Source organism: Nannospalax galili, unplaced genomic scaffold (assembly GCF_000622305.1).
Source record: "Nannospalax galili isolate Female #2095 unplaced genomic scaffold, S.galili_v1.0 scaffold406, whole genome shotgun sequence".
Lineage (NCBI taxonomy): Eukaryota > Metazoa > Chordata > Mammalia > Rodentia > Spalacidae > Nannospalax > Nannospalax galili.
In genome coordinates, this window is record NW_008357033.1 from 5,842,775 (window position 1) to 5,863,948 (window position 21,174).

Consider the following 21,174-nt stretch of genomic DNA (forward strand, 5'->3'; position numbering starts at 1 on the left):
CTACTCTGTTTTCCATGTCATTCATCCTATTGGTGAGGCTTTCTGTTGTCGTTTCTAATTGGCTTACTGAGTGTTTCACTTCCTTCTTCATTTCAGCCTGAGTATTCTTCAATATTTCTAACTCTTTTCTGAATTCATTCAGAAGTTTATCCCTATCTTCCTTCAGTTCTTTGATTTCTTTGTGTGTTCTTTAAATTCACTGAATTTTCTTATCATGTTTATAATTGTTCTTTTGAGTTCCCTGTCCTTCATTATCTCTAGGGGGTACTAGAGATATTTGGTATTTGGTGGAGATTTGTTATTTTGGTTTTTCATGTTATTATTTTTTCTCTGCAATTTTTGACATGTGGATTTCTTTTGTAGTTTCTGATTCTTGTGTGAGACTCAAGTCTTCAAGTTTAGGTCTGCTTCTTTTTGTGACCTTTGTGTGTCTTTGTGGTTTACTTTTTGGGCATGAAAAGCTGGTTTGTTAAGCTTCCAGTTCTATCTTTTGAATTTATATTGGAATGGCCAGATTGCTTTTGTCTTCAGGAGTTCCCACAGAGGCCCAAGTCAGATGAGGATCAGATGCTCTCAGCCTTTCTCCTAAGGTCTGGATCCCTCCAGGAATTTGGGGGTTAGACTGGCCTGGGAGCTGGGCCCAGGAAAGATGCTGGTCTAGGGCAGCTGGTGGCCCCCGTGCCACCCAGAGATGCAAAGGCAGATGGGAACAGGAAATAGCCCCTAGGACTCCTGGGGACTGCACTGACGAGCTGGCTTGGTCTGGATGCAAAGGATCAGGAAGAGGAAAGGTCAACCCCTGGGTCCAGGAAAGAGACTGGTGGGTGGTGCAGGCCCTGGGAAGCAGAGTGAGGTGAGGGCCGGGCCAGGCCCAGAAGCAGTGCTCCTGGGGACCAGAGAAGGCACTGAGTTGGTCTGGATGAAGAGGATCAGGAAGCAGTAGTGGTTCCCCAGGTGTCTGGGGCCCCAAGACAAGGAATGGGACAGGATCAAGGCTAGGAGGAGAGATGGGTGGGGGAGATGGTTTTGTGAATGAGGCTTGGGGAATCAAGGCACGGAGGGCACTCTCGATTTACCCCGAGAGAGGCCTGCAGGTCGTGCAGGCCCAGGGAAGCTGAGGGGGTGTTTGATTTCTTATCCCTACTTTTCCACCCTTTAACTTCATTGTATATATATATTTTTATGTAACCTGCTTCAAGTTATTTCTGGAAAATGTGTTAAAAATTGCCTTTGTTTGGAATAAAAATATTCTTTAAAAAAAAGTTTGATTGAAACACTGGTGTTGAGACTTGCATTCCATTATCAGTTATCTCAGTTTTAAATGCAGTTTGGATTTGAAATTTCCTGTTTTCTAAATGACCCTGTTGCCCAATTTACATGTGGACTGAAGAGTAATGTGCACTCTGCAGAGACTAAGGGAAAGACCCAGAGTTCGCCTGCTCTGTATTCTTGACATGCTGACTGTGGCCCTGTGTATGCTGCCATTTTTTAGATACCTTACCTGTCTTGAACTCAGATCTGTCCTGCTTTCTAGGTCTGGCTATATAAATAAGTTCTGCCTGCATCAGTGCATCAATAGAGTAATGCTGACAGAACAGACTAAGCTTGGGTGAAAACTACTTGTTTCCATCCATTGAGCTTTCTCATCTGATTCATCTGTATAGAAACAGAAACAAAGCTACTGACCATCCATTTGATAGTTGGAAATGCTAAATATCACAAGGCAGAGCGTTTCCTAAGATCCTTCTTGGAGGTTGGTGCACCATGAGGAATAAGGTCAGAGAACAAAAGGAGGAGATCATGGGAGCAAGAATGGAAAATGGTTTGGGCAGGAGTTGATACTTGAGCTGAGCCTCCATGGAAGTAAGAAAGCAAATCTGATTTGGAAGCACACCCCCTCTGGGGCAGGACCAGAGGGGAAGACAAGGGAGCTGCAGACTGGGGTGTGATGTGGACTGCTGAAGTCAGTGTGGTGGTGGTGGCACTGGAGACTGAACCTAAAACCCTCACATGCTGGGCAAGTGCCTTACCACTCACTGAGCTGAAATTAGGGTTGGTTTGTTTATTCCTGTTCTAAATAAATAAAAAAAAATTTAGTCCTGGCTAACCTGGAACTTCTTATGTAGACCGGGCTAATCTTGAACTCACGGAGATCTGCCTGCCTCTGCCTCTGAGGTGCTGGGATTAAAGGCATGTGCTACCATGCCCAGTAACCTTGAACTCTGGATCCAGCTTAGAAATATGCATTTGTTTCCTCTGTGTCTCTTCATGGCTCGATGGCTTGTTTCTTTTTGGTGCTGAATCTTAGTCCACTGTCTAGATGTACCAGTATTTACTTTACTGTTTTTGTACCATTCCTCTACTCGGGCTGTTTGGTTGTGTCCACATTTGAACAGTTCTGAACAGAGCTTCTGTTAACTTAAATCCATGTGTGAGTCTTTGTGTAGCTATGTCTTCTCAGCTCCTCTGCTGTAATACCAAGGAGTACAACTGCTGGATCAGGTGGAAGAGCAGGTTCTGTTTTGTAAGAAACCACCAATGTCTTGCAGAGGGCTGTGCCATTTTGTGCTCCCATCGCTGGGTGAGCATTCCTGCTGTGTCCTCACCAGCATCTGTCAGTGCCTTTGACCGTCCTGACAGGTGTATAGTAGTAGCCCATTATTGTTGTAATTCGCATTGCCCTGGTGACAAAGGGCATGAAGGATCTTTGCATATGCTTGCTTACCCCACCTGTTACTTCTTTTTAAAAAAAATTTATTATTTTTATTTTTACTTTTTATGTGTATGCGTGTATTGCCTGCATGTCTGTAGGTGCACTTGTGTCATGCAGTGCCCGTGGAGGTCAGAAGAGGGTGTCAGATACCCCAGAACTGGAGTTATGGACAGTTGTTAGCTGCCAAGTGAGTGCTGGGATTTGAATAGCCAGTGCTCTCAACTGCTGAGCCATCTCTCCAGCCCTCTCTGTCACTTCTTTAGTGAGGTGTTAAGATTTATTTTTTTTATGTGTTTGAGTGTTTTGCCTGCATCTATGTATGTAAATTGAGAGTTCAGAGAGGGCATCGAATCTCCCTGAAACTGGAGTTACAGAGACTTGTGAGTCACTAGATGGTACTGAAACCCAACATAGGTCCTCTGCAAGAGTACCCAGTGCTCTTCTTCACCACTGAGTCATCTCTCCAGCCCCTGAAGCATTCTTTCTAACTTCCACTTTGGATAGCAGTCCTTTCTCAAATAAGCCTTTGGTGTTTTCTCCCAATTGGTCACACATCTTCTAATTCTCTTAATGTCTATTTTCTCAGAGAACTGAAAATTTAACTTTAGCAAAATCCAACATTTCACTTTTTCCCCTCACAGACTATGCCTTTGGTGCTATATGTAGAAAGTCATTGCCAGGGCTGGAGAGATGGCTCAGCATTTAAGAGCACTGATTGCTCTTGCAGAGAACCCAGGTTTAATTCCAAGCACCTACATGGTGGCTACAAATCGTCCTTAACTCCAGTTCCAGGGGAATCCGACACCCTATTCTGACCTCCCTGGCATTGCACAACATGGGTGCACTCATATATGTGCAGGCAATACACTTATATACATAAAAAAGTCATTGCCAAGCCCAAGATCACCTTTGTCACTTCCATGAGCTTTGTAGTTTTGCATGAGACACTGAGACCTGTCACGCAGTTTGAGTCACCTGTGTGCAGGGTGGAGGGTCTATCCACATGAAAGGTTTTGCATGTGAATGTCCAGTTGTCCCAGTGCCATTTGTTAAAAAGACTTTCTCATTGTGTCACTTTTGCCCCTTTGACAGCAATCAGGTGACTCCACTTCTGTGGGTCTCATTCTGAGCCCTCTGCTTTATTTCCCTGGTCCATTTTTTTATTCTTCTGCCAACCCTGCTGTCTTTAGTATTGTAGCTTTGCAGTCTTGACTTCAGGTCATGCCGGTCCTCCAACTTGGTTCTTTCTCTTAATATTGTGACGGCCGTTTTGGGTCCTCTGCTTTCCCATACAAACTTGAGAATCTTGATTGTTGATACTTGCAAGAATAAACTGCTCACTTAGATTTTGACTGGGATTCCACTGAGTCTGTAGATCATGCTGGGAAGGACTAGCCACTTGATGCATTGAGTCTTCCTGTCTGTATTGCTCAGGGTTCTCTTAAGAACAGAACTGGTAGAGAGAGAGAGAGAGAGAGAGAGAGAGAGAGAGAGAGAGAGAGAGTGATAGAGTATGGTTGAGAAATACAAAAACACATCACGGATGGGTGTCTGTATATCAAGCAACTTTGGAGTGTGAAAGCACGAGATCATACTAAAAAACAAGAGATACTTGTTATTTCAACAATCCCAGTCCAGTGCTGAGAATTCCTGGAGAATTCATTGAAAGCCTGAAGAAGCCAGTTCTAATAGCAGCAAAGAAATGAGACAGAAACAGGATAGATAAACTTACCAGTGACAGTGAAAGCAAGATAAACTTACCAGTGACAGTGAAAGCAAGCAGGCAGAAAGCAAAGTTTCTTCCTTCCATGTCCTTTTATCTAGGCTGCTACTAGAAAGTACTGCCCCCATTTAGGGTGAATCTTGCTGCTTCAAATAGTTTGATCAAGAAAGTTCCTCACAGAAGTACCAGCAGCTTGTGTTTTAGTTGATTCCAGATCCAGTAAAGTTGACAACCAAGATTAGTCATCACATCATCCACAGACCTGGAACATCTCTGTGTTTATTCAGCTCTTTGATTTGCTCATTGGAGTTACCTGTAGCACGGAGTGTGGTGGTGCACACCTGTCATCCCAGCACTGAGAAGACTGAGGAAGGAAAAATCTGAGTTCCAGTCCAGCCTGGACTGTGTAGCAAGACATTGCCTTTGAAAATTTTTCTTCTGTCCTTTTCTCTCTCTCTTTTCCTTGGTATTTTCATTTTATATATTAGCCCTTTTCTAGCTGTTGTGCTTTTGGGGGTGCTTTGGTTGTAGTTTGAGTCTTTTTACCCTCTCTTTCCAGATTTGGTAGTTTCCATTGATCTATCCTCACTCTGCGGGTTTATTTTCCTTGACGTGTCCAGTTAGTCAGCCACGTTCAATGACATACGTTTCTGTTACAGTTTATGGGCCCTAGACTTTCTTTGTGGGACTGGAGAGAGGCTCAGTAGTTAAGAGCACTTGTTGCTCTTCCAAAGGATCTGAGTTCAGTTCCGAATACCCACTTCACAACTGCCTATAGTTTCAGCTCCCAGGGATCCAACGCTCTCTTCTGGCCTCTGCAGGCAGTGCATTCAAGATGCATATACCCATACATAGCTGCACACATATACACATAATTAAAAATAATGAAAATAAATATTTAAGGCACTGGAGAAATGGCTCAGCAGTTAAGAGCACTGGCTGCTCTTACAGAAGACCTGGGTTTGGTCCCAGCACCCGCATAACAGCAAACAACCATCCATAACTCCAGTTCCAAGGGATTTCAGTGTCCTCTTCTAACCTCTGTAGGCATTGCACGACAAGGCTGCATTTATATACATGCAGTGCCAGAAGAGGACATCACATCCCCTGGAACTGGAGTACCAGTGCTCTTAACCACTGAGCCATCTCTCCAGCCCCCATAAAAATAAATTTTGAGAACAGAATTTCTTGGTGTCTCTTAGGATGCTTGTCTCTTTGTTAATGTTTATCCATCAGTACCCTTAGTGTATTAATTCCAGTTGTTTTGGCTTCCTGTCTGCAAATCTCAGTGTTCATACCACATCTTGTTCTGCTATATCTGCCCAGCCTGTTTTTGCCTTTAGCCTGCCTTGTGTTTGGGTAGCTAGAAATGATGTCCCGTAAAGGAATCTGCTGTAAATGGACCTTACTGATGTAGAGGACAGGTAAGGTGATGGGGAAGTAGGCGTTCTACAGTCCTGGGATTGAGTCTTCATGAGTGTTGGGCCCCTGGACTATGAACTTTACAATTGTGTCTCATTCCTATCCATCCACATCCCCCCCCTTCCCCCAGGCCTGTGGGATGGGCAGGAGGACTCATCCCTGGAGGTATTTTACTTTGCCTGGGGTAAGCCCTGACAAAGCCTCATCAGGCTGGGCTCCACTTCTCTGTCTTTTCTCAAGGAAGCTGGTGTTAGGAAAGTACTCTGGTGTGTCCCACAGTGGGGCCCCACCCTTTCCCTTCTGAAAGCAGGAGATTTTTCTCTGATACTCACTCTGAGAACCTCACTGGACTCTGATCAGTAAAGCTTACAAAAGCCTGGGCCTTGGGGCTTGCTATTCTGGAAAGTTTGTCTGAGACTTCTACTTGAGGTCCGAGCTGTTTATTACAATGGAGATCTTCCTGACAGTGCCAGTTCTCACCAGCTGCCTGTTCCTGTGATGATTCTATTTTGCCTGCCTGTGACTTCAGCATGGAGAATCACCTAAGTCTTGTAGAAACATGTTCACATGTGCAGTTTTGAATCACCAAGACCAAGGAAGTATAATATGTAAACAAATGAGACTTTCAACAAGCAATTAACAGAAGCTAAAACCTATATCCCATTAAAAGACACAAGCTGGGGGGATGCTCAGTGGTTAAGTGTACTTGCTGCTTTTTCAGAGGACCTGAGTTCGGTTCCCAGCACCCACATTGGGCCACTCAACAAGTGCCTATAGCTCCAGTTCTGGGGGATCTGACACCCTCTTTCTTCCTCTGTGAGCACCACCTGCATGCATGTGTACATACCCACACACAGACACACAAATGTACACATAAATAAATCACTATGCCACATTATGGCTATGCCTTAAAAAACAGCCTGACTCTTTGCATCCATTTTAATGCCAAGAGCAGACCATAACTGCTGAGAACCTGTTCCTTCAGATTTCTGTCAGAGTTGTACTCTCAAACAAGGGCTCACTGTTTTGTTGAAGCTGTATATCCAGCATGAAATGGGGAAGTAAAAGTGGGATCCTCATCAGAAGAATTTTGCCCTTTCTGATTTCTAGACTAACACAAATGCACATAATCATAAAGAGATGTTATCAAGTCCTCTCATTTGCAGTGCACACAATACATGTTGTTTGCATGCTTGATGTATAAGCAAACACATACATTCACTTTAAGTATAGGGCAAGGAAAGGTCCTGAAGGATTGAGGTCATATGCCCTCAATGACTCAGTGAGTTTGTCTTTGTTATAAACAAGCTCTAAGATTAATGTTTATGGTTGCAAGATTAGGTAAAAGACATATTTCCAGAGTATATCCATATTATAAAAGGCATTCCCACACTGGGATATGTGTTTTCTCCTGCTCTTTTTAAGAACAATGGACAATTGGGGCTGGAGAGATGGCTCAGCATTTAAGAGCACTGGCTGCTCTTGCAGAGGACCAGGGTTCAATTCCCAGCACCTTCATGGCAGCTAACAACTGTCCATAACTCCAGTTCCAGGGGATCCAACACCCTCTTCTGACCTGTGGGCATTGCACAACATGGGTACACTTACATACATGCAAGCAATACACTCATACAAATCGAATAAAAATAATAATATTTTTTTTTTAAAAAAAGGATAATGGACAAACTAGGAATCCATTTGCTTCTCATGTGATGAAAACCATTGCATTAAGCCAGCACAATGGCTCAGTGGGAAAACGTGCTTGCTACCAAACCTGACAACCTGAGTTTGATCCCTGGATCCCCATATGGTGAAAGAAGAAAACTGACTCCTTGGTAGGAAGAAAACTATTACACTGTATTGTCAGGAGATGGTAGACCCTGTGAAATCACTTTTCAAGATTTTTCCACAGTCGCTGGCATTGGAGTGCTTTGGTGGCTTCAGGGCTAACAGACGAGCATCTGAAGCGAAGAGCAGAAATTCATCAGCCTCCACTGGGAAGCAATGCTCCTGGAACTGTGTCTGCAGAAAATATTCTAGCATCTTATTTTTATTATTATTATCTTTATTTTATGTGTATGCGTGTATTGCCTGCATGTATGTGAGTGTACCCGTGTCGTGCCATGCTGCGGAGGTCAGAAGAGGGCTTCAGATACCCCTGGAACTGGGTTAAGGATGGTTCATAGCCACCATGTGGGTGCTGGGAATTGAACCTGGGTCTTCTGCAAGAGCAGTCAGTGCTCTTAACTGCTGAGCCATCTCTTCAGCCCTGCATCTTTTTAATTTTTATTTTATGTGTGTGTATTGCCTGCATGTAGGTAAGTGCACCCGTGTTGTGCAATGCCCGCAGAGGACAGAAAGGCCATTGGATCCCCTGGAACTGGAGTTATGGACAGTTGTTAGCTGCCATGTGGGTGCTGGGATTTAAAGCCGGGTCTTCTACAAGAACAACCAGTGTTCTTAACCTCTGAACCATCTCTCCAGCCCCAATTCTAGCATCTTATTTAGGGATGTGTGTTCCTACATGTCACAAAAATGAAAGCTTACTTGTACAAAACACCCCAGATAATGAAAGGACAGGTGTCATTATACAAGAATGATCACTGGGCTGATGAATTGGCTTAGTGGGTAAAGATACTTGCCACCCAACCTGATGATCTGAGTTTGATTCCCAGAACCTATGTGGTGAAAGGAGAGAACTGACTTCTGCAAGTTGTTCTCTGACCTCCACATCCCCCATTACTGATTCAGGGAGCAAAGAAATCACTGCTTCTTAAGGAAAGTGTCCTGGAATCTTTGGAACCCTTGTAACTTTCCAAGGTATAACAACATACTGTTCAGGATCCTCCTCTACAGTTCTCACAAGAGGTGTGGTGTGTTTTGTATAGACGACAGGCTGTTGCTGCAGTACATTGTTCCAGCAGCTTCCCTCCATGCCTCCCTCCCTTCCTGTTAGTCTTGTTTGTTTATTTTTGGATGATTTTAGACACATTTTCCTGTCTAAGAAGGTTAAGCTGTTTATGGAGGAAAATAACCTTCATACTTTTATAAGCTTCTTATTCTCCCAGCAGCTTAAGATCACAGCATGTAAATTCTGGAAGCCCATGCATACTTACACATACCCCTATAGGATTAACTTTTTCCACATAATTCTCCAGCCTATGTTGTTAATGCTTCAGTATTAAACTTCTGTCTGCCCTGGGTACCAGGAGTCCTTGCCGTCCTTTCTCCACTGTTCGATTCTATGGAATCACAGCCTTAAAAGTTTCAAAGTTCAGACCAGGCATGGTGGCACACACCTTTAGTGCCAGCACTCAGGAGGCAGAGGCAGGTGGATTTCTGTGATTTCCAGGGCTATATAGTGAGACCCTGTCTCAGAAAACAAGACAAACAAATAAAAGCAAAGCAAAATAAGAAGTCTAAAAGTTCAACAAAGGTCCAACAAAGTATTTTGTGTAGAACTACTAAATTTTGTTAATAATTTTTGTCTGTTTTCTAACTTGTTTCTTCCTTTTTGTTACTGGAATCCAGATGTGAAAGCAATTTACCAAGCTTAGAGATTCAGATATAAGTGATCACTAAATATATCATATTAATCATTTTGAAAACAGTCATTGTGTTTTCATACCCATTCTCCAAAGATGCCATTCTGATGTGTGAGAATGCTGCATTTTCTACCACTGTAGTAATTTAATACCACTGTATTTACTAAACTTACCTTAAATCCACTTGTTGGGCTGTCTGTCACTTGCCCTTGGCCTCGGCTGGCCCCTCATTCTCTGGTTCTTTCAGGTTTGACCTGCCAGCCTGCCAGTCTTTCTCTTCCTGCCTGGTCCTTCCCAGCCCTTCCTTGATGGTGTCAGTCCCTCAGTATCTCTCCTACCCTTATCCAGCCAGGGGACCCAGAAATGGGTTCCTACAGCCCTCCTTCCTTCAGGTGTGACAGGCATTTTCTTTTGCTTTCAGAGTTCTTTGTTGCTCATCTTATTCTCTTGCCAAAGCCAGCAGTTTTTTTCTCTTCTGATCTCATAGTGGAAGGGTAACATATTTACAAACATCCTGCACACATCTTAAGTGTGTGTACGTATGTAGCCGGCATCCAGATATTATTAGTACCGTGGACCGTCCAACCTGAGCATCCCTTCTAGGTACAGTCTCTCCCTAGGCACACCTCTGTCTTAAATTCTAACAACATGATTAATTTCAGCTGTTCTTCTCTTTAACTTTGCATAAAGTTAATTGCATAGCACATACAGATTCTTCTTCAGTCTAGCTGTCTGATAACTGTAAGTAGAGTTTTTTTATTGCTATATAGTACTCCATCCCTGATCAGACCACAATTCATTATTCATTCTACTGTTGATCGTTACATAAGTGGCTTAGCATGGCTGTGAGTAGCTCACGGTGAAGGCTCTCATTTGTGAGTGTGTCTGCAGAGGCTCATGTTGGCACATTTTTGTTTGGTGTTTGTATCTAACAATTACAGGGTCATGGGGTATGTAGTAGGCTTCTAAAGTGATTGTCTGGTTTGCACTTCTGTGAGAAGTCCTCACCAATGCTTGTGTGTTCTGCTGTGTTAGTTTTAGCCATTGGGGTATGTACAGAGCGTATCACATCATAGTTTGACTTCCCTGTCCCTGATCGCCTGTGAGGCTTAGCAGATTTTCAAGTCTTGTGGCCTTTTGGATATCTTCCTCTGTGTGCTTCTGTTGGAACTTATTTTTCTCATTTTATTTTATTTTATTTTATTATTTTATGTGTATGAGTTTTATGCGTGCTTGTATGCAAGCGCACCTGTGTCATGCAATGCCTGAGGAGGACAGAAGAGGGCATTGGATCCCCTGGAACTAGAGTTACAGATGGTTGTTAACCACCATGTGGGTACTGGGAATTGAACCCAGGTCTTCTGTAAGAATACCCAGTGCTCTTAACCTCTGAGTCATCTCTCCAGCCCCTACTTTTCCCTTTTTAAAAATTGGGTTTGAAAATTCTTTTGGCTAGCTGGGCTGTCGTATTCTAACAAATCATTTGCCCTTCCCTCTCCCTTGATCACTTTTCTTTTTTTTTTTTTTTTCTTTCCTCAGCTCTCCCTCAGCTATTATTTTGTAACACATGAATTCTTGGGCCTAGTAGCTGAGTCTTCTAGAACTCTTCTAGATTTTAGTGAATTTGCATGAAACTTTATTTGGAAAAGTTGGTATCTAAGCTGGAAGATGATGTGATTCTTCCAAGCAGGAGACAGTAAATACTGAGCCTCCTGCTTTTCTGCCTGTTGGATTGTATAATTAGCTCTCTGTTTTAGTCTCATTTAAATTTGTGCTACATTTATCTGTGTGTGTGTGTGTGTGTGTGTGTGTGTGCGCACACAAACAATTTGTAGTAGTCAGTTTTCCCCTTCCACCATGTGGTTCCTAGGGATTGACTTAGGTTGCCAGGCTTGACCACAGCATCTTTACCCACTGAGACATCTCACTGGCCTTTATTTTTAACAAATGCTTATTAGAAACAAAAATCTCTTAATACATATTTAAAACCTGCAGTCTCCTTTCTAAAATTGTAACTGTTTTGCAGGTTCTTGATCAATATGAACGGGATGGATTTAATTTCCTAGCGAAGGTGTTTAATTCCTCACATTCCTTCTTAGAAGACTTGACTGGCCTCACATTGCTCCATCAAGAGACTCAAGCTGCTGAGGTAAGAGTGGGACCAACAGCCTCTCTGTTCTGGGGACTGATGTGTGTAATCTGTGAAAAGGGAGAGAGCAGTTAATTTTGACATTGTTTTTTTCTGAGACATCACTGGGTAGGCCTGCCAGTTATCAGAGACAAACCCTCGTGTGTTCAGGTCACTGTCTTATAGGTGGCCAGTGTCCAGGGTCGGTGCTAAGAAAGGCATTGATTTCTGAAGACTGCTTTTCCTTACATAAGATCTATATGAGTATAACCATTGGAGAACTGTTTCTAGTGACTGTTGACACACAGGTCAGGAAGACCTTGGGCTCTGGCCATGTCTTCAGAGAAAATATGACCAGTTTCAGTCCACAGTCTGACCTCTCTTAGGTGCCGGAGCTGCTGTGAACTGGCCCCTGCCAGCTATCCTGCTGGTCCCCACCTAGTGCTTCTCAGGTCTTAACTGCCTGGATCACTGTATGACTTTTTCTGACTTTGAAAAATAGCTGTTCATTTTCCAAATCTCACTGTTCTTAAAAAAGGAATTCCACATGGAGTGGGGGCACTATTAGGGTCACCAGACAGAAGGTACAGTTCCTCAAATGGGTGACCGAATGTGGGATCAGTGGCACATCACAGAGTATCCTCTCCTCTCTGAAGAGGTTGTTAAGTGAACTGAGCCATGATGGCTCCTCCATGGCTGTACAGGGAAGCCCTTGATGTCCCATGTCCTGCAGCTTGGCACAGTGCTGAAGTGCATCTACATTGATAATGTGCATCCTCACTATTGAGGAGGCCCCAAGTGGTCAGGGGGTGGCCAGCCTGGACCAGTCCTGGACCAGCCAGTGGAACAAGGCTTCTGCTTGGAGGGTGGATCAAGCACTGAGTAGAAGATACCCCACAGAAACACCGGAGTCAAACTCCTTAGACTTGAGCAAATTAGGTCACACCAAGGAAACAAGGGCCATCCCTAGCATGGGCATGGAACTGAAAGCAACTCCTCTCTGACTTGCTTGGGTGTCCATCTTTCACTGATGGCTGGTTGTTAGAGTCCAGGGAATCTCTCATTTTTAGTGCTACAAGGTGAAAAGCATCTCTGGAGAATTTTGAGAGACCCAGCTGGTCCCTTAGAACTGAGACTGGGTTCCCAGGCCAGTTTCAGAAGCTTGTGCTGATGGTGACTGCCATTGTGTGATGGTGCAGGAGGAGGAACTGCAGGTCTTTGCAGTCCCATGGTCTTTGATGTGCAGTCACAGAGCTCTTATGTGTGGTCATGGAGCTCCCACTTCCCTTCCTGGAGACAGACACCAGCTGCTGTTTCTTGCCTTCGCCCTTCAGTGAACACTGTTTATTTGATGCTTTCCAGTGGCCAGTGGATCTGTAGCCTTTAACTTAGAAAAGGGTCGATATTCTCCTCAAAAAACTGTGAATAGAGTATTTTTTTTTTCTTGGTCTTTTTGAGACAGGGTCTCCCTGTAGCCCTAGCTACAGGAACTCACTATGTCCTGGAACTCACTATGTAGACCAGGCTGGCCTTGAACTCACAGAGATCCGCCTGCTTCTGCCTCCAAAGTGCTGGGACTAAAGGCATGTGCCACCATGCCCGGCGTGAATAGGGCTTTAAGAGAAGCAGCTCAGGAACTCATAGCAGCAAAAATCATCGTCCCACCTGTGTCATGTTATTACTGTGGAAAAAAGTGTCTGCCTATAAGCAGAATGAATATGTATTCCAGAGAATGGTGGTAGAGCACTTTCCTAGCATGTGGGAAGCCCAAGGCCCAGTTTCCTAGGACTAGGGGAATACATAAACACACACACACACACACACACACTCACTCACTCACTCACTCACTCACTCACTCACTCACTCACTCTAAAACCATTACTTATACCAGACTTGTACATACACCTGTAATCCTAGCACTCTGGATGAGGAGGCAGGAGGATCAAGAGTTCAAGGTCATCCTCATCTACATAATGAGTTCGAGGCCATCATGGACTACATGAGACCCTGCCTCATAATACAAAACAGAACAAAAACGTCTGTCTATGTAACAATAGCGTTTTGGCCAAGCGCGGTAGCACATACTTTAATCTCAGGACTTGGGAGGCAGAGGCAGGCCGATCTTGAGGCCAGCCTGGTCTGCATAACGAGTTCCAGACTAGCCGGGACTACATAGTGACACCTTGCCACACAAAAAAGAATAGTATTTTGATTTTCTTATTTCCAGTGAATTTATATGTGATCAGTATAAAAATACAAAATTCTACATTTTTATGTAACCCAGTCAAGACAATAAATTACTTCTCATTTTGGATTAACTGTTTTCATTAATCAGCAGTAGGCATTGAAAAAGATTCAACAAGGTAGTTCTACATATTCACCATATATATTATTTATAAAATAATTTTTAAAAATATGTGTGGTGCTGGAGGTCAAACTAAGGACCTCATGCACATGGGGGTGTGTGGGTGTGTATACATAATTTTGAAAAAATTACAGAGCATCTTTTGAGAGTCAGATGCCAGGCACCATGCCAGTTTACCAGATCAGCAGTTAATGAGACAGAGATGCTCATGTCCATTGTGACAAGCAGAGATGTCAGCAGTGCTCTGCAATGTCACCAAAAGTGCTTAGTCATTTAATAACAAGTTCTGAGAGAGATATCGTGAGTGAATGCCTTAGGGAGCAGGGGTGTCAAGGAAAGCCTTGTGGAAGACAACAAATGCTCCCTTTAATTTTAAAAGATGAGAGGCTGCTTTCATAAATGAAAGCTGGATTTGGTCATTGAAAGGCTGGGGAGGGAAGGAGCAGAGCCCTGGGCCTTCCCAAGTTACAGTTCACTTACCACAAAGCTCATCCTGTTTTGCAAGTGGCAACTCAGTAGTTTTTAAGTTTACCCAGAGCAGTGCTGCTGTTGCCCTTGTTGTACATTGTCAACATCCCCAGAAGCAAATGCCATGCCCTTTATGGGTAACTCCCCTTTCCCCCTCCTTCCAACCCTGAACAAGCACTCATTTACCTTCTTCCAAAACCAAACAAGCAGTCACCTACTTTCTGTCTCCGTGAGTTTACAGTTCTGGACGTGTCTGATGTGTTAAAGTTCCCCATACCTTTTGGTACCTGTGGTCTATCTCCTCCAGATACAGGGAGAATGCCAAGCTGGTCATCCCAGAGCCAGTAAGTCCCTGTGTTTCCACAGAAAGGGCCCCAGTGATTAGAAGATACATCCGAAGCAGGGTCATCTACATGGAGTGGGATTCACTAATGCAACCCTAGTGTTTGTGCCTGCTGCCCTTCACCCTCATGTGTCTAAAAGGAATTGCAGTAGGTTCATCCTATGCTGCTATGGAAATCCAAAGGCAACTTGCTGAGGTATGGGTGGGTAAGGAACACAGTGCATATGGGATCTGGGGAAGATGCTTTGTTTGGGGTGATGACAGAGTGAGTGACAATAACTGGGTGTTACTGGATAAAACTTGGAGGGAAAGTCACAGGACATGGTCAGAAAGAGTTACTCTCTCTGTTTACTGCAATGAGGAGAGGCTGCAGAGCTAGGGTTCAATCTAAATATTCTTAATGTGTATGTGTTGTGGATTAATTGTACATTAAAAACGTTGGAAAGAACTCATCACAGAAAGGTCATTTGCCTTTTCTTATATTTTATCATAAAGAAGGGGCCTTGAATAGATATCAGCATTCTTTGAAAGCCCATCCAGTTGCAAAATTGTGGTTCCATTGTGGTTCCAGCCTGCCTGTGGGATGTTAGAAAGGCACTGTGGAGGAAAGGCCCCACTTTGCTTCCCATACTCTTAAAATATGGCCACATGCAAGAGGACACTTTGACCCTTTACCTGCGAGACCCGGCTCGCTGAAAATGGGCCGACTGTTGGAGCTTGGCCCTGATGCTGTACTCCTCCTAGGTCTCTGTCCCTGCAGCTGGAGGACATGGCCTGAAAGCTAATGAACCACAATGTCCCAGTTTACTGTTCTATTGAGAAGCGCACCTGATTGTATTTTAAATTGATGGATTTGTTAAGGACAATCTCAGTCTAAATAGATTCAGTGCTGTATGCAAGTACTTTAACCACATTTTATAAAAGTTGCTCTGACTTAGCCTCTTAGGGTTATTTCTCATCCCAGGATAGAGTATCAATTTCTATGTGTTTATTTCGTCCAAACTGTGGCTTCAGCATCTCGTTGTGAGACTTGCCAAGATATTTCCCAGCTCCATGTAACTAAAGAGAAAAGGCTGACTCCCAAGAGAGCTGCTGACTCAAGCCGTGCTGATCTATCCTTCAGAGATTGAATTCCCAGATCCCGTAACCCAGCTTTTCTCAACCTCTTCCTGGTTTTCAGAGATTAGCTTCTAGGACTAACTTGAGGCTGTTCTGCCCCTCTGCCCTGGCATCTTGTCAACATTTGATGTTGCTCGGTGCCCTCGGCAGTGCATGTGCTCATGATGTTGCAAATTTTGGTGAAATGGTGTGTTTTCTGCAGATTTGGGGATCAGTAAGTGGTTGACAAGAGTTGAGCACAAATGATAACAGAGGCTGCAGCCACACAGGCCTTCACCGACAGGTGGATCCTGAAGTGAGAGTCAGACTATGATTCATCTGCTGCAGAATTCTAGAGGTAGAATGCCCATTGCTCTTACCTCAAAGCCATGTGAGGAGCCTGGCACATGGCACAACTTCATGGACACAGACTTGCTATCTGGCAAAGCCAATAACACAGTTAACAAGTGTTTCTGCTGGGCCTTTTGCATTCACCCCAAATATTTGGCCTCTTGCCCTCACAGCTGCTTTTGATTAGGTTCCTGTGGATTTTTTTGTTTTGTATTTAACAGTCAGATATTTATATACAGCTTCATCAAGAGCCTCCGATGACAAATATGCCTTTGGAGGCCCATGGAAGCTGTGGGAAACCCCCATGTCAGCACCCAGACTTGTTTGCAATGGAGCAGGCTCGCTCTGGGAACTGACAGAGCCTGTTCATGCATATAATCCTTCTCCCCTGTGCTGATCTGTTTCGGGACCATGCCCTGCCTTGCAGTCCCTGAAGACACAGCCTTGGCCGTCTCTCCTGAGGAAGGGGAGGACAGGCAGAAACGCAGGCACAAAGCCATTTGCTGCTTAGCTTGGAAACCAGAGCCCGCTTTTTAAAATCAAACTTGGTAGTATCTCATTGAGAGCTTGCTTTATAAAGTGTGTCCCCTTTATTTGCTGTCAGAGTTATCTGCAGGGATTTGAGATGTTTATATGCATGGGCAGAGGGATGGTCCTGTTGGAGAATAGACAGCAAAGTCTGCATGGAATTCCTGCCCTTCAGAGGGGAGGCTGGGTGGTACAACCTACCTGAAGGCAATGAGAGAGAAGGGGACAGTCACACATGTTAAAGGCACACAAGACAGCTACTGCTGAGAAATAGAACAAGGGACTCAAGTCCTCCTAAAAGTATGGGAATCAGATCCTCTCTAAGTCATGTGAATGAGGTCCTCCTTAAATCATGGAATTAAGTCCTCCTTAAATCTGAGTCTTGGTTCTGCTCCTGTTCCCATGAATGATCTTGAATGAATAACTAATATTTTGTATACCACTTCCACCCAATTAAAATGAGAGGGGTGAGCTGTAGATGGAACCCCTTTAAGCTCGAAACCACCATTTTGTTCAGTTTTCAGTACCAGGATGGTTTCAGCATGTTGGTGTGCCTGCCTTTGGTCTGTCTTAGAGATGGCCACTACTAGAAAGGTTTGGGCCTGTTTGAGTGTTCTCTTCGCTGAGTCTTGAGAAACAGTTCTTCTGCCCCACACTGATGGGCATGCAGTGGTGGATAATCTGTATCCACCATCCAAGTGCTAGATCTCTAGCACTTGATATGCAGCCTGATAACTTAGCTTGTTGTGTAGACTTGGTACCTAGGACTTTTTGGCTCTTGGTAAACTGGGTTATACCCTGGCCATAATGGAGATGACTCATAAACATGCATCTCCCTGCTCCTTTGTCAGCTCCAGAGATGAGCTCCACAGTTCCCTTGTTTTGAGGAATGGCCCCATCCTTTAAAGGCTGAATATAAGTATCTGGATTTCTTTACCTACAGCCTCTTTATATGGTAATCCTCACTGTGTGACTAGCCCTAGCCCAGCCTGGTCAGCAAACCTGACATCCTGTCCCAGCTCAAACGTGTGCTGTGGGTTGTGTCCAGCAGGATCATATGTGGTGATCCTTGGGTGACTCAGGGTCATTTCCTTAACCTCATGGACCTTCCTCACTGAGGAATGGGAATAATTTCTACTTCTCAGTTACCGTGAGCAGTTAAATAAGAAAACACTGGGTTAAAATGGAAAGCTTTTTACCTCAAAGATAATATCAAGAAAATAAACTAGAGAACTGGAGAGATGGGTCAATGGTTAAGAGCACTGGCTGCTCTTGCAGCAGACCTGGGTTTGATTCCCAGCACCACATGGTAGCTAACAACTGTCTGTAACTCCAGTTCCATGGGAATCCAATACTCCCTTCTGACCTCCATGGGCATTGCACGACGTGAATGTACTTAATACACATGCAGGCAATACATTCATACGCATAAAATAAAAATAATAATAAAGAAAGAAAGAAAATAAGCTGGGGAGGCTGGAAAAATGGGCTCAGTTAAGGGCGCTTGCTGCTCTTGCTGAGACCCTGGTGTGATGGTTTGAATGAAAATGTCCCCCATAGGCTCCAAGTATTTGGACATTTTGTACCCAGATGATGACACTGTTTTGGGAGGTCTTAGAAAGTGTGGTTTTCCTAGAGGAAGCACATCACTGGGGGTGGGCTTAGAGTGTTCTTAAGCCATCCTGTGTCTCCAGTTGCTCTGTTTCTTCTGTGCCTGCTGGAAGATGTAGAGCTTAACTTCTGCTGTTCCGCCTCCAGCCACCTCTGCTGCCATGCCTCCCTGCCAAGACAGACTGTAAGTCCCCTGGAACTGTAAGCTCAAATAAACTCTTCCTTTTATAAGTTGTTTTGGTCAGTGTTTCTATCACAGCAACAGAACAGTGACTAATATATACCTGGCTTCAGTTCCCAACACCTACATGTAACTCCAGTTCCAGGGGATCTGAAACTAATGTCTGGCCTCCATTGTGCACATGTGGTGCACACATATGCAGGCAAGCAAAACACTCATACACATAGAATAAAAATAAATAAAAGAAAGCAAGTTGGATATGGTGATGCACACCTAGAATCCCAGCACTCAGGAGGCAAAGGCAAGCCCATCTCTGAGTTCAAGGACAGCCTGGTCTACATAGTGAGTTCCAGGCCAGTCAGAGCTACATAGTGCGACCCTCAAAAGAAAGAAGACTGGGGCTGGAGAGATGGCTCAGCGGTTAAGAGCACTGACTGCTCTTGCAGAGGACCCAGGTTCAATTCCCAGCACCCACATGGCAGCTGTGAACCGTCCTTAACTCCAGTTCCAGGGGAATCCGAAGCCCTCTTCGCCAGCTGGGGCTACAGGGAAACCCTGTCTCAAAAAGACCAAAAAAGAAAAAAAAAAAAAAAGGAAAGAAAGAAGACTGACTCTCCCTTGCCCAGCCGCTATCAGTTGCCAGTGGTTCCTCAGCTGGGGTTGGGATTTCCCATCTACTTCCCCACTTCTATGTTGGGGTTTTATCTGGCTTGAACTTGCTTGAGACTTGTGCATGTTTTCACCACTGCTATGGGTAGATTAACCAGGCTGCAGTGGATGGACCATCACTGAAGGACACTTGGGGACACATGTTTGATTCAAAATGTGTATGTATGTATATGACCTACATATATATGACTCAGTAGGCTCTGTGTGTGAGTGTGTGTATGTGTGTATCTATGTGAGTGCATAAAATTGGGAGTAGTGATAAGGGGAGGGGATCTAAATATGATCAAAATATATTGTATGAAATCTTCCAGGATTCGATAAAAAGAAAGGAAGAATGAAAGAAAAGGAAAGAAAAACTGAAAGCATGGGGCAAGATGGGACAAACCTGTAATTCCAGCACCCTGGAAGCTGAAGCAGGAGGATTACCATGCGTTCTGGGCCAGCTTGGGCTACATAATGAGTTCCAGGCTAGCTTGAACTAAATAATCAGATGCTGTCTCAACAAACAGACAAATCTAAATGACATAAAACCATTAGGACTTCAAGAGATTGCTTTAACTTTAAAAAACTTTTTAAAGACAGACTCTGTTATGTCAGAGAGAAATAGATTCTGAGCTTGCCCAACCCTGTTGGCAGCTTTGATTGGCAACTGTATATGCCTTTGAATCCTGAAAACACTATGCTAAGTGGATATATTTTGTCGAGTTGGAGTCTCTTCAAGTTGGAGTCTGTGAAGGAGAAGGTGGAGACTGAATAAATTCCTGGTGCTAGGCAGCAGACGGATGGGGCATAGCTGACTCCACTTTCTGATTCCCAGGAGTGGAGGGTCCTGAGGTGCCTTTGCAGTGTGCCCTGTCCTTATTTTTCTAGGGACTGTATTTTCACAGCTGACCCTTCTAACTTCAAAGCAACTGCAATGTGTTGGATTTGGGGGGGTTCCATATTTTAAGACTGTAAAATTAAATGAGTTTGTGGTTCTGATATCTTAGTTTGATCCGATTCTTGGTCTGCTATGGAAAGGCAGGGAAGTTGCCTAAGGTGTGTCTGCTGGGTCCATGGTGGCACAGGAAGCAGAGAGATACAAGCTAGGCTTTCAGGATACCCACATGATGCTGGGGGAGGGGAGCTAGAATAACCAAGACTCATGGCCATGAGTGTAGAGTCCAATACATGACTCGTTTGTTTCTGTGGGATCCAAAGAGAGTTTCATGCCAGATGGGGCTCTAGGCAAGAGCAAGGGTTCTGAGGTGCGCAGAAGTTGGAACTGCAAGCATGGGAGAAGAAAAGTAGAACAGGGATCCCAGATCTACCTGAGGCAGGAGAGCACCTGAGATCTGTGGTACAGAGCACCAAGAGAAGGGCACAGTAGCTACTATGGTCTCCTCAGAGCACTGTTCTACCTGGCCTTTGGATGCCCACAACCATCTTAAGATACAATTCTATTTTACAGATAAGCTTTTCAGAGTTCAGAGAGGTGAACAGATATGCTGATTGGACAATGTTAAACTTCACTATATGAAGTATTCATGCACATGGCAAGGTTTACAATACATCTGACAAGCTGGGCACAAGAGCAAGCCATGTGCCGGGTACTGCTGAGTGTACAACCTTTCAGAGAACTCTTCTTTCATTCTAAGCTTAGATGTTCCCACCACCCTTAAAGCTTTTTTTTTTACTTTTTTTTGATTTTTTAAAAAAAATTTAATAACTGTATAATTAGAAGAAGCATTTCACTACAGCTTTAACATATTCAGTAACACACTCCAGAGCAAGAGTACATCTCTTTCACAAGTGGGTACAAGTTTCTAGGATCACAATTGCATTAATACAGTTATATAATATTGAACTCAGTAGAAGCCCTGTAAGACATAAAATTGAATGAGGTTTTAACCTTTAAAAAAGACCTCCATTTCATTTCAAAATATACTGTTTCATATAAAAAGTTTCATTTTTTAATGCTACTAACACTTAGATGTTTGCACATGCATCTCTAATCTCTATGTATCTGATTATTACTAGTCACAGTCAG

The 21,174-nt window shown here is 43.9% G+C and overlaps 1 protein-coding gene across 5 annotated transcripts in view; it reads left to right on the plus strand.

Annotated features, from left to right (window-relative positions):
* Window positions 1-21,174, plus strand: part of Atg7 (autophagy related 7) — a 272,025-nt gene that overhangs the window by 158,350 nt on the left and 92,501 nt on the right. For 3 of the 5 annotated variants that reach the window (XM_029557052.1, XM_029557053.1, XM_029557055.1), the window contains one exon: window positions 11,430-11,552. In XM_029557052.1, the coding sequence (XP_029412912.1) occupies window positions 11,430-11,552 (123 nt within the window). Of the gene's footprint in view, window positions 1-11,429; window positions 11,553-14,671; window positions 15,062-21,174 lie in introns of those variants that run through there. The other 2 variants (XM_029557054.1, XM_029557056.1) reach the window with 2 other exon arrangements.